The 12,955-nt window shown below is 42.8% G+C and overlaps 1 protein-coding gene across 1 annotated transcript in view; it reads left to right on the forward strand.

The window, feature by feature from the left end:
- The window catches only part of LOC144518597 (phospholipid-transporting ATPase ID-like), a 56,358-nt gene extending 45,741 nt beyond the window's left edge, over positions 1–10,617 (forward strand). The window contains 6 exon segments of the mRNA XM_078251388.1: positions 4,777–4,860; positions 4,993–5,013; positions 5,015–5,239; positions 5,344–5,482; positions 6,686–6,816; positions 6,981–10,617. Of these exon segments, the coding sequence (XP_078107514.1) occupies positions 4,777–4,860; positions 4,993–5,013; positions 5,015–5,239; positions 5,344–5,482; positions 6,686–6,816; positions 6,981–7,310 (930 nt within the window). The 3' untranslated portion in view covers positions 7,311–10,617.
- The last annotated feature ends 2,338 nt before the right edge of the window (positions 10,618–12,955 follow it).

Below are 12,955 nucleotides of genomic sequence, written 5' to 3' on the forward strand. Positions count from 1 at the left end.
ATATATTATAATAATAATAATAATAATAATAATAATTTGAATAATAATTGATATATATAATTTGTGAATGTACCCAAGTCAAACTTTCATTTAAAAGCATATTTAGAACGGAATCGCCACTTTTAAGATTCACCGTATTTTCGTTTTTCGGTCAAAAGGCCTTTTGAATGGAAGTCCTAGGGGCACTTTTATGCTAGCCTCAAAATAGCTATTTTTAAAACACTAAGAAGGCTCGACACAACGTGAAACTTTGCTTGAAGTATCGCCAGGGGCTCTACACCTTAACGAAAGCACTGACAATATTGTTTGTGTACCCAGAGTTTACTAAAAAAAAAAGGTTTTGAGCAACTCACGTTAGCAGTTGTTGTTTGCGCTATCCGCCATTTTCCCAATCAAAAATAGGCGATCTCCAAATGCGAATGAACGGACTCCATAGGAGGAAATCCATCCATCCATCCATCTTCATCCGCTTATACGGGGTCGGGTCGCGGGGGTAGCAGCTCCAGCAGGGGACCCCAAACTTCCCTTTCCCGGGCCACATTAACCAGCTCCGACTGGGGGATCCCGAGGCGTTCCCAGGCCAGGTTAGAGATATAATCCCTCCACCTAGTCCTGGGTCTCCCCCGAGGCCTCCTCCCAGCTGGACGTGCCTGGAACACCTCCCTAGGGAGGCGCCCAGGGGGCATCCTTACCAGATGCCCGAACCACCTCAACTGGCTCCTTTCGACGCAAAGGAGCAGCGGCTCTACTCCGAGCTCCTCACGGATAACTGAGCTTCTCACCCTATCTCTAAGGGAGACGCCAGCTACCCTCCTGAGGAAACCCATTTCGGCCGCTTGTACCCTGGATCTTGTTCTTTCGGTCATGACCCAGCCTTCATGACCATAGGTGAGGGTAGGAACAAAAACTGACCGGTAGATTGAGAGCTTTGCCTTCTGGCTCAGCTCTCTTTTTCGTCCCAGCGGTGCGATAAATTGAATGTAATACCGCACCTGCTGTGCCGATTCTCCGACCAATCTCCCGCTCCATTGTCCCCTCACTCGCGAACAAGACCCCAAGGTACTTGAACTCCTTCACTTGGGGTAAGGACTCATTCCCTACCTGGAGAAGGCACTCCATCGGTTTCCTGCTGAGAACCATGGCCTCCGATTTAGAGGTGCTGATCCTCATCCCAGCCGCTTCACACTCGGCTGCGAACCGATCCAGTGAGTGCTGAAGGTCACAGGCCGATGATGCCATCAGGACCACATCATCTGCAAAAAAGCAGCGATGAGATCCCCAGCCCACCGACCTGCAACCCCTCTCCACCCCGACTACGCCTCGATATCCTGTCCATAAATACTACAAACAGGATTGGTGACAAAGCGCAGCCCTGGCGGAGGCCAACTCTCACCTGAAACGAGTCCGACTTACTGCCGAGAACCCGGACACAGCTCTCGCTTTGGTCGTACAGAGATTGGATGGTCCCTGAGAAGGGACCCCCTCACCCCGTACTCCCGCAGCACCTCCCACAGTATCTCCCGGGGCACCCGGTCATACGCCTTCTCCAGATCCACAAAACACATGTAGACTGGTTGGGCATACTCCCAGGCTCCCTCCAGGATCCTTGCGAGTAAAGATCTGGTCCGTTGTTCCACGACCAGGACGGAATCCGCATTGTTCCTCTTCAACCTGAGATTCGACTATCGACCGAACCCTCCTTTCCAGCACCTTGGAGTAGACTTTACCGGGAGGCTGAGAAGTGTGATACCCCTGTAATTGGCACACACCCTCTGGTCCCCCTTTGTAAAAAGGGGAACCACCACCCCGGTCTGCCACTCCTTAGGCACCGTCCCCAGACTTCCACGCAATGTTGAAGAGGCGTGTCAACCAAGACAACCCCTCCACACCCAGAGCTTTAAGCATTTCTGGACGGATCTCATCAATTCCTGGGGCTTTGCCACTGTGGAGTTGTTTAACTACCTCAGCAACCTCCACCAGGGAAATTGATGCCAATCCCCCCTCATCCTCCAGCTCTGCCTCTACCATAGAGGGCGTATTAGTCGGATTTAGGAGTTCCTCAAAGTGCTCCTTCCACCGCCCCTATTACCTCCTCAGTTGAGGTCAACAGCGTCCCCATCCTTACTGTACACAGCTTGGATGGTTCTCCGCTTCCCCCTCCTGAGGTGGCGAACGGTTTTCCAGAAGTACCTTGGTGCCGACCGAAAGTCCTTCTCCATGTCTTCTCCGAACTTCTCCCACACACGCTGCTTTGCCTCTTTCACGGCAGAGGCTGCAGCCCTTCGGGCCCTTCGGTACCTTGCAACTGCCTCCGGAGTCGCTCTGGGATAACATATCCCGGAAAGACTCCTTCTTCAGTCGGACGGCTTCCCTGACCACCGGTGTCCACCACGGTGTTCGTGGGTTACCGCCCCTTGAGGCACCTAAGACCCTAAGACCACAGCTCCTCACCGCAGCTTCAGCAATGGAAACTTTGAACATTGTCCACTCGGGTTCAATGCCCCCAGCCTCCACAGGGATGCACGAAAAGCTCCGCCGGAGGTGTGAGTTGAAAGTCTGTCGGACAGGGGCCTCCTCCAGACGTTCCCAATTTACCCGCACTACCCGCTTTGGGCTTACCAGGTCTGTCCAGAGTCTTCCCCCCACCCCCTGACCCAACTCACCACCAGATGGTGATCGGTTGACAGCTCCGCCCCTCTCTTCACCCGAGTGTCCAAAACATATGGCCTCAGATCAGATGAAACGATTATAAAATCGATCATTGACCTTTGGCCTAGGGTGCTCTGGTACCAAGTACACTTATGAGCATCCCTATGTTCGAACATGGTGTTCGTTATAGACAATCCATGACTAGCACAGAAGTCCAACAACAAACAACCAACCACTCTGGTTTAGATCAGGGAGGCCGTTCCTCCCAATCACGCCTCTCCATGTGTCTCCATCATTACCCACGTGCGCGTTGAAGTCCCCCAGCAGAACTATGGAGTCCCCGACTGGAGCCCCATGCAGGACTCCACTCAAGGTCTCCAAGAAGGCCGAATACTCTGAACTCTTGTTTGGTGCATATGCACAAACAACAGTCAGAGTTTTCCCCCCCACAACCCGCAGGCGTAGGGAGGCGACCCTCTCGTCCACCGGGTTAAACTCCAACGTAGCGGCGCTCAGCCGGGGGCTTGTGAGTATCCCCACACCCGCCCGGCTCCTCACACCCTGGGCAACTCCGGAGAAGAAAAGAGTCCAACCCCTATCCAGGAGTATGGTTCCAGAACCAAGACTGTGCGTAGAGGTAAGCCCCACCAGATCTAACCGGTAGCGCTCCACCTCCCGCACAAGTTCCAGCTCCTTCCCCCACAGAGAGGTGACATTCCACGTCCCCAGAGCCAGCCTCTGCTGCCCGGGTCTGGTCCGTCGAGGCCCCTGACCTTCACTGCCACCCATGTGGCAGCGCACCCGACCCCAGCGGTTCCTCCCACAGGTGGTGGGCCCATGGGATGGAGGGATGTCCGCCACGTAGCTTTTTCGGGCTGTGCCCGACCGGGCTCCGTGGCAAACCCGGCCACCAGACGCTCGCTGACGAGCCCTCCATCTGGGCCTGGCTCCAAACGGGGGCCCCGGGCTTCCTCCGATTTTTCATAGGATTTTTGAACCATTCTTTGTCTGGCCCCTCACCTGAGACCACTTTGCCTTGGGAGACCCTACCAGGAGCACAAAGCTCCAGACAACACAGCCCTCAGGTTCATAGGGACACACAAACCTCTCCACCACGATAAGGTGATGGTTCCCGGAGAAGATGAACGGACTCCATATGACGAAATGTCATTCTTATATGAGGCTCCTTTTTCAACTACAAGGTCAATATTGTGTTTCACTAACGACAAAACAACAAATTATCTGTGCATTTATATGGAACTAAGCTTTTGGAGCTGTCCATCTTTACTCTCCTCCCTCGACTATTTTTGACTGGCTCGATAGAAGCTTGAAGAACAACAGCTACAGTGAGTTGCTCAAAACCTTTCTTTTTAGTAAACTCTGTGTACACAAACAATGTTGTCAATACTTTCGTTAAGGTGTAGAGACCCTGGTCATACTTCGAGCAAAGTTTCATGTTGTGTCAAGCCTTCTTAGTGTTTTAAAAATAGTTATTTTGAGGCTAGCATAAAAGTGCCCCTAGGACTCCCATTCAAAAGGCCATTTGACCGAAAAACGAAAATACGGTGAATCTTAAAAGTGGCGATTCCGTCTTAAATATGCTTTTAAACCAAAGTTTGACTCGGGTACATTCACAGAAAGACCCTAGGTTGCATTTTGGCGAGAGTTACGCTTTAAAGGTGCTGTAGGTAGGCTTGTGAAGATCCAGGACTTTTTGAACATTGACAACTTCTCAGTCCCCCCCTTCAGGTAAAGCCCAAAACAGTCTCCTAAGCCCCTCCCCCCACAAGGTAGAATGAATGCGTGTGCATGAGCAGTGATTGACACGCAGTTAGACACCCCCCTCCCCGGCCCTGATTGGTGCATCTGAATAGGGAGCTGTGGATTTTTGCAAATCACACTACAGGCTGTAGGTGGAGCCAGAGGAGCCAGATTTTTTTTTAAATTACCTGCTACATGTAGTTCTACTCAAACATAGGGTCAGTTTCAGCAAATATGACAGAAAGTTAGTTTTATAAGGCTTACCTACTGCACCTTTAAGTAATGGATGTGAATCTTCTTCTACCACTGGTATTCAAGAATTAAGGTTGTAGAAGTCATTTGTAATTTCTGCTTTTGCTTTTTCAGACGGTGTATGATGAGTGGTTCATAACACTCTACAATCTGGTGTACACGGCACTACCTGTCCTGGGAATGAGTCTGTTTGATCAGGTAACTATTTGATGTATCTATAATAAACTTTATATGTTTATACAAAGAATAGATCTAGAGGTGTTTAAGCTGATACAGAACAGAAAACATAAACACACAGACTTGATACCTTTGTCTCTCCCTGCTGGTCAGGATGTGAACGACGTGTGGAGTTTTCCAGCATCCTCAGCTCTACATTCCCGGTCAACTCAACCTGTACTTCAGCAAGAAGGCCTTCTTCAAGTGTGCTCTCCACAGCTGCTACAGCTCCATGGTGCTCTTCTTCATCCCTTACGCAGCCATGCACGACACCGTGAGGGACGACGGGAAGGACGTCGCCGACTACCAGTCCTTCGCTCTCCTCACCCAGACATGTCTGCTGTTTGCCGTCACCATCCAAGTATGAGGAACCCTTTTCTTTTGGATAATCTTATCTTTAGCATTAGTCAGGCTTAGAATACAAAAACAATTACAGATATTTTTGTGTCCTCTCCTTGTTTTTAGTTAGGGTTGGAGATGTCCTACTGGACAGCGGTGAACACTTTCTTCGTGTTGGGCAGCCTGGCCATGTACTTTGCTGTCACGTTCACCATGTACAGCAACGGCATGTTTCTCTTGTTGCCGTCAGCCTTTCCTTTCATAGGTGAGTGGTCAACTCATAATCTTGCCAAACAAGTGTCCTTAAAGATATTGTTGTGTGCATTTCCACATTTGTGTTTGTTAGTGAGCGTTAACATGCATGTCTGCTCCTGAGAACATTTTTGCTCATTCTTTCATACGAGGCTCCTGTGGAGTAGAGGTGGCAGCATAATTCAAATGAGTTGAATTATGCTTCCAAATAGAGCTCTGAATTTAGTTTGGTGTGTTTCCACATGCAAAATGTCTGGTTTACAACTCAGACAAATATCAAAGCTGGTTCAGATCAGAGCTGTGTGTGCACTAAACTTTATTGGACAGTCTCATGGTCTAACTTTTAGTCTTGTTTACTTATTCTTTGAATAGATATTTCCTTATTTAAATAATATTTTTCTTGAATTTAGACTCTATTTTATTTTCACTCTACTTTGTGTGATGACAAAGTTGAACACTTGTGCTTTTGAGAAGTTTTGGTTATTTTTGTAGAAATAATTCAAATAGAAAAAAAGGGGTTTTGTAGAAACACATTACATACAACCATGTCAGGTATCAGAAAATAGATTGACATGAAAATGTAGGTGCTGTTTTGACAAACAATATCCAACCCAAGTGCTGTACTATTTCTTTTTGTCTGTAACCGTAAAAGTAAACTCCATTTATACTTATACAGCAAATGTGTTTACGATAGCCATCTGATGTTGACACCATGAGTACACTGGCATTTCCTTTCAATTTTTACATTTCAAAGGCAGCTTTACGGCCTTTACAAAGACACAAAATTCAATTTTATTTTAAGTAAAGTTGTTACACTCACTCAGCAGCATTTATTGACCTCTGTGAATGACCAGGAGGACCTGCAACACATCCATCATGTTTTCACAGTACAGAGAGTTTAGAAAACTAATATGAGATCCAGAAGAATCATTTAATAAGTAGGTTGTAGGTTAGAACACTGGAAATGTCATTTATTCATACTACTACTATACTTTTGGGTAGTAGTTCTCTCAAACAGTAATCAATGTCAAGAATTTAATATATTATTGTTAATCTTGTCCATAGAGAAGTTAGCATTTATACCTACAGCGTCTCTTGATGTTACCCAAGTTATAACAGGGATGACAGTTAAGGTTAAAGTATTAAAGTCAATACAAGATCCTGACAAGCGTACAATTACAAACCTTGTGTGTGTATTATGTGTGTGTTTGTCCAGGAACAGCCCGGAACTCTCTGAACCAGCCTAACATTTGGCTGACGATCCTCCTCACCTCCATCCTGTGTGTCCTTCCTGTGGTTACCTACCGCTTCCTGTTTATTCAGCTCTGCCCCACCATCAATGACAAGGTACGGATGGATCTACTGTATCAGTTTACTCTGCATGCTTGCTAAGATACAACTGCACTTGTCATACATGAATCCAAAATGAATCCGAGAAATGGGTCAGAGTGTGTGATAACTGTGCCTCTGTCCAGCATTTTGACTTTGTTACTGTCTACCCAAACTTTCAGGTGATGTTCAAGGTGAGACAGGCCAAAGCAACACCTGCCCCCCCGCCTCTACGCACCCGCATCCGCCGCACCAGCTCCCGTCGCTCAGGCTACGCCTTCTCGCACGCGCAGGGCTACGGGGACCTGGTGACTTCGGGCCGGTTCTTGCGGCGTCCTGCTTTGTCGGGATCTTCAAGTTTCGCCAACATAGGTCGCACCACAACTGTGTTCAGTCCCATGGGACGATCGGCTGGATACAGCCCGACAGGACGCCCCCAGAACGCTAAGGTCCAAGATGTGGAGGTGACGTCTCTGCAGATGTACAGGACTGTCAGAGATCCTGCTTTCTGACAGACAGCTGGTTATCTTCCAAATGGAAGATCTGGGAGGAGTAATGCAAGCTAAACAGCTGGATGCCCCTGGTGTTTGTAAGCTCCCATTCATACATTTGTTACCATGAAGAACTTACTTGGGCTTTCCAGAGAACTTCATGTCAAGGATTTTAACGATTTGTCTCTCATCTGTCCAATCACCTAAGACGAGGTTTGAAAAGTGCACAACTTTTGCTCCAAGCATTTCATTTTGTAAAAGTTTTATCAAAGGGAACTACAGCAAAATGTGTCGCCACTTCTGATGGGTACATGGATCACTTCCCTCAGATCATGAGTATTCATGTAAAACATGCCTCATGCAGAGCCAACAGAACAGTAACAGGATGATTCACTTTCAGATTGGAACAACCACAGAGGGGAAACATTTTGGCTTCATGAGCAGGACAAAGTGTCATCATGTTTACAGACTACCAAGATTTCCTTAACCCTGGGAGTCTAGATGCACAGCAGGATACAACCAGCAAAGCCATTTTGCATAAGAATATTTTAATTTTGTACTTTTTAAAGCATTTTATTTTGCTATCTCGAAAGCTGTTTGCCCTTTGGCAGCATCACATGGCAGCAGGGGATAACTGAATGTCTGGAAGATCATGAATGTTTCAAAAAGTGCTCCCAACAAATGTTTATCTTCTCAGAGGAAGAGAAGTTATGGCAAGCATTGTTGATTAATCCAGCAGTTGTTGGAAATGTTTCTTTTTACAGTATGTTTTTTTTTCCCATCACTTTATGTGAGCTGAAAGAATTTCATGCAACTTTAATGAATTTAAGGAGACGAAAACAGAAAATGTATACGTAGCAGACCCTATTTTTGATTTACACCTAAACCACAGGGACATTTAAATTAAAATCTAAAGGACCACTGTGTCATCGGACATACTTTATACTTAAAGGGTTTATGAGTTGTAAATAATCATTTTATTATTGGTTAGAATAAATAAATAAATAACATTTAATTGCTTTACAGATAAGAAATAAGCTACAATGTTAATTAATAAGAGCAATGTTTGGACTGTACTGCCAGGTTGTAAAAATGTATATAACTTTCTCTGTCTGAAGTGAGAAACCTAAAAAGTCTTTATTTATAACAGCTAATTAGGAGTCATAAAGGTCTTTTTTTTTATAGATACAATTAATAGTAAGTAATAAATAAAACAGTTCTTATACTTCAGTAATCCGTCAAGTATGGCGTTTAATAATGTATTCTTAAGTGCACTGCTATTAATACTATTAAACTATTTATTATAGTAGTTTGAATGAAATTTGTTGTCCAAAGAGAGATAATGGTGCCGGACCAATTTAGAGTCACCAATCAACACAACTTTCTTTGGCTTTTATTTTTTTACAACCTGGCAACCTAAAAGTTGCTCTCTCTAAGAGTTTATTCCTGATTGGAACAATTTCTAAAGAATGTCTTATGACAAAGTGGTACCAACATTTTCTACAGGTCATCTTTATGGGAGCATGAAATGTCTAAAATGTACCTCAGTGTTCAGGTCTTGGGTTTACATTTTTATGTTGTTTTCCAACTCTAGCAACTGAGAATCTAAAGCCCTGTTCAAGCCTACTGTGTAGCCCACGGGGATATAACCAGATCATGTCTAGATCCAGTTTAGAGGGATAGTAGTTGAAATATGTGTACCAGAATGTGTCTTAAATGCACCTTGAGTGACCACTTGAGACAAAATTCAGCATCCCTACCAATAAATATGGAAAACTGCACATTTTCACCTCATCAGACAGCATGAGAAGTGGGCTACGCCGACCATACAGACGTTATAGATTGTCTGAGTTGTTTGCTGTAGGAAAATCAGCCACATCTACCTGTGTTTGGGAGGTTTATTGTACTGTACACACACTACACAGTTGACTGGGTGATCCTATAATCCATTCCTTTTAGTGCCGGGTGTGGGCAGAGCCTAAAAAACACTGCTTAGACAGTTCCCATGAACTTTTAATCTTGCAGCATAAATCATAATGATGTTATACCCTATTTTAAAATCAGATACTGTATCACATCACGCATAGTCTTTATTTCAAAATCATGTATTTGCTTCAGCAACAAGCTTGCTGCTTTATGTCTGACAATCAACTTGGTAGTTAGCTGTATTTCTAATTTTAATAAGTAGTGTATCTTATGTGGCTTGTTTCCAACATCCTTCTCTCTTTAGTTCACTGAAAATATGAGCTAACGTAGAAGGACACACAGAATCTGCCTTAATATTAAAGAGAAAAAAAAAGTCCTATATAATGCAATGCAGAGACAACAGTGACAAGAATGTTTGATGGAAGATAAGGATGTTACAAAAAAATTATGCAACCCAGTCAAGGATTAGCAATGTTTTTAAGTTAAGCAAACATATTATTCTATACAGGTGTTATTTTTTTAAATGTTGTGTTTCTTGTTTCAACCTGGAGATGATAGCTGGTCGGTGGGATCAATCATTCATTTATTATTTGGTGTGTGAAGGTTTAAACAATGGGCCAAAATGTAATTAATTTTATAATTAGTTAATAAGGACATTTTAATATTCACTGATCAGTTTTTCATCTACAGTTCAATTTAAACCATTAACACGGCTGATGGATGCATTATACACTGTGGTGTTTTTATCTGAACATCTGTCACCACAATGAGGTTCACACATGAGAGTTGTTGCCCATAATTGAATGTACTAGCCCATCTTTGGTGGTGAACCAAAGATATTTTTTTCAAGGCTTTGCGTGTCATAGTTCACTCTAAAGTGAAAAAGTTGCTCATCAAACAGAATCTGATGCTGAAGGTCAGTGTGGTGAAGCTGGTTTGCACCACCGACAACTTAGTGTTTTTTATGGAATAATGTCAAAGTTTGAATATGCAGCAGAGCCATTTATTACTGTTACTGTAATTGAATCTTTACCCAATTGTGTGTAAATCAAACTCAAAATCAAGTTTTGTTGTATGTTTTCAGTGTTTTGAGGAAGGGTCTGGTAGTCCACTTGTATGTCCAATGTTACCAATTTGATTGTAGCGGGGTCCGTTTCACAAAAGCAATCTGCAAGCGCTGCTTACTTACAGATCACAGATGGTGAATGAAAACTTTATATTTATTAGTATATCATATCTTTCGCACTGAAGACGACCGTAACATAAGGGATTTTTGATAACTTTCTCAAACGTGGCAAAAGTATTCAGTGATGTTTGCTTTGCTCTTACTGATAAGCATTTTGTATCATTTTGTAAAAAAAAAAAAAAACGTTTTTACTACAATAAAATTACTACAATCTCTTATCTGTGCAGTTGTACCTTTTTTTCATTAAGAAGAAGATGAGCAATTTTCTAGGTCTTTGTGCATCTGGGTTTGTTCAGAGCTTTGGAAAATAATTAGCCTCTCTTCATCTCCAGCATGAATAAACTAAAATGAAGTTTAGGTGCACTTTACAGCTATGGTTGACCTGCAATATGTTGCTAAAAAAGACGTAGAAAGACAAGTAGCTGCATGTCTTCTTCACTCTTTCAAGTATCCGTGCCCAGGGCCCATTTTCTCATAATGCATCCATGTGTTCATTTCTATCAAAGTTGGATAGAGAAACAAAATATCATGCTAAAAGTGAAGTAATATTACTAGGCAAGATTAAGTATTAGAGAAATGAATCATATAAACATCTACTCTACAGTATGTCGGTATAAAGAAGACATCTTAACATGAATTTAGACAGTTGATAGCAGATTTTGCAAGGCAAAAAAAAATATTTAGTGTACAAAAAGGAACAGAAGATGAAATACTGTGTAATATGTATTAACTATGCTAGTTATTTGTAAATCATAATCTCTGTCTAACAAAACCACAACATCAGGCAGAGCAATGTGTCTCCTGTCAGATAAATGCTGTTTTATACGTGTGCAGCTCACCCCCAGCAGATGGTGGAATAACCTTTTAAACCACAGCAGTAATATCTCGACCACATCCTGATGTTTCCAATTATTATTGTGTAATATGGAAAGAATCTCATAGTGCTGCAACGCAACAACAACTGAGATTTGTTGAGACATGAGAAGGGATATGTATTAGGGCTCAAACAGTACATGTTCCTGTTATTATTTACATAGGCTACTCACGCAGTTATATGTGCAGTATGTAATACAATATTATTCATGAGACTGCACTTATGCTGACAGTCTGGTGCATAGGGGCTTTATCTTGCATCAGTAGAAAGCTTTTACTGTGCTCCATCTAAGGGCCAAAATAGCACATTTGTGACCATAAAGAAGATTGAAATGACAGGATATTTGGTGCAAGCTTCATGTTGTTAGACCACACAGATTGATGCAATGAGGCAATATTTGAGTCCTAAATTAAATGCATATGCATGAGAAATGAACTCTTCGGAATATAAAGGATCTAACACTGTGTATGAATTCATTAAATGATTTATGACTTTTTGATTAATGTGTTTAATCTCTTTGTCCTGACCCTGTGCAGTACCTTCTGAAAGCAGGAAAATTAAAACATAGCAATAGGTTGTCTTTATCTTGACGTCTTGAATAATTTGGGGCTGCAGCTTTCATACCACTGTACCATTAATTACGTCTTATCATTATATATATATATATATATATATATATAAAAAAAAACAGGACAAAGAGTCTACAGCCAACCTAGCGGTTCTGTGAGACTGTACTTAGGCTGAGACATTTGAGCTAAATGCTAATGCTAATGTCAACATGCTCACAATGGTGATGCTAACATACTGATTTTAGGCAGGTGTAATGTTTACCATGTCAACCATTTAGGTTTGGCATGTTAGCAGGTTGACATTCGCTAATTTGCACTTAATGTCATTGAATACAATTTTGACCCTAATGTTAGTGCTATGTACATGAAAAGTCAAAGTATCACCAAAGTGATTGCAATTCATCCCGAGGGGGACATGACTGTGTGCCAAGTTTTATGGCAATATATCAAATAACACAGTTGACATATTTCACAGGATGATTGAAAACGTTGTTGGTTTTTTTGTTTGTTTTTTAACCTGCTGGTGGCAGTAAAAGTAAAGTCAGGTTTTCACCAAAGTCAGTGGGATTTGTATCCTGGGAACCGTAAATGTCTGTACAACATATCATTTCAATCTATCCAGTAGTTGCTGAGATATTTCAGTCTGGATCAAATGGTAGACAGACCAACAATGCCATTCCCATGCTGCTAGCCAGCTAAAAACCATCTGTCCATCTGGTTGTAAGCAAAAATCTGTGATGGCAGACATCATTTAATGTGTGTCCTCTTCAGCTGCTATATGTCTGTTTTGCTGATTTCTTTACTAAGTGCAGAAGTATGTGGTTCAGCTGCGCCACTAAAGCAGATAGATTCATCTTAACATCACAGCCCCTTCAGAGCTGAGTGTGTTTAGTCCCCTACTACACCAACTCATTTTAAGGCAAGAAGCCCTCACTAACCATGGTACATTATCTTAACAATTTTGATAACTTATTAATTGTTTAAGTGATTAAACAAGCACAAATGCCAAACATTTGCTTGTAGTATTTTGGGGTTTTGGACAGTTGCTCTTCAACCCCTGTACTTGAAATACACTTGCGCATTTCCATTTTTGCTACTTCATACCTCTACT

This window comes from Sander vitreus, chromosome 5 (genome assembly GCF_031162955.1).
Source record: "Sander vitreus isolate 19-12246 chromosome 5, sanVit1, whole genome shotgun sequence".
Lineage (NCBI taxonomy): Eukaryota > Metazoa > Chordata > Actinopteri > Perciformes > Percidae > Sander > Sander vitreus.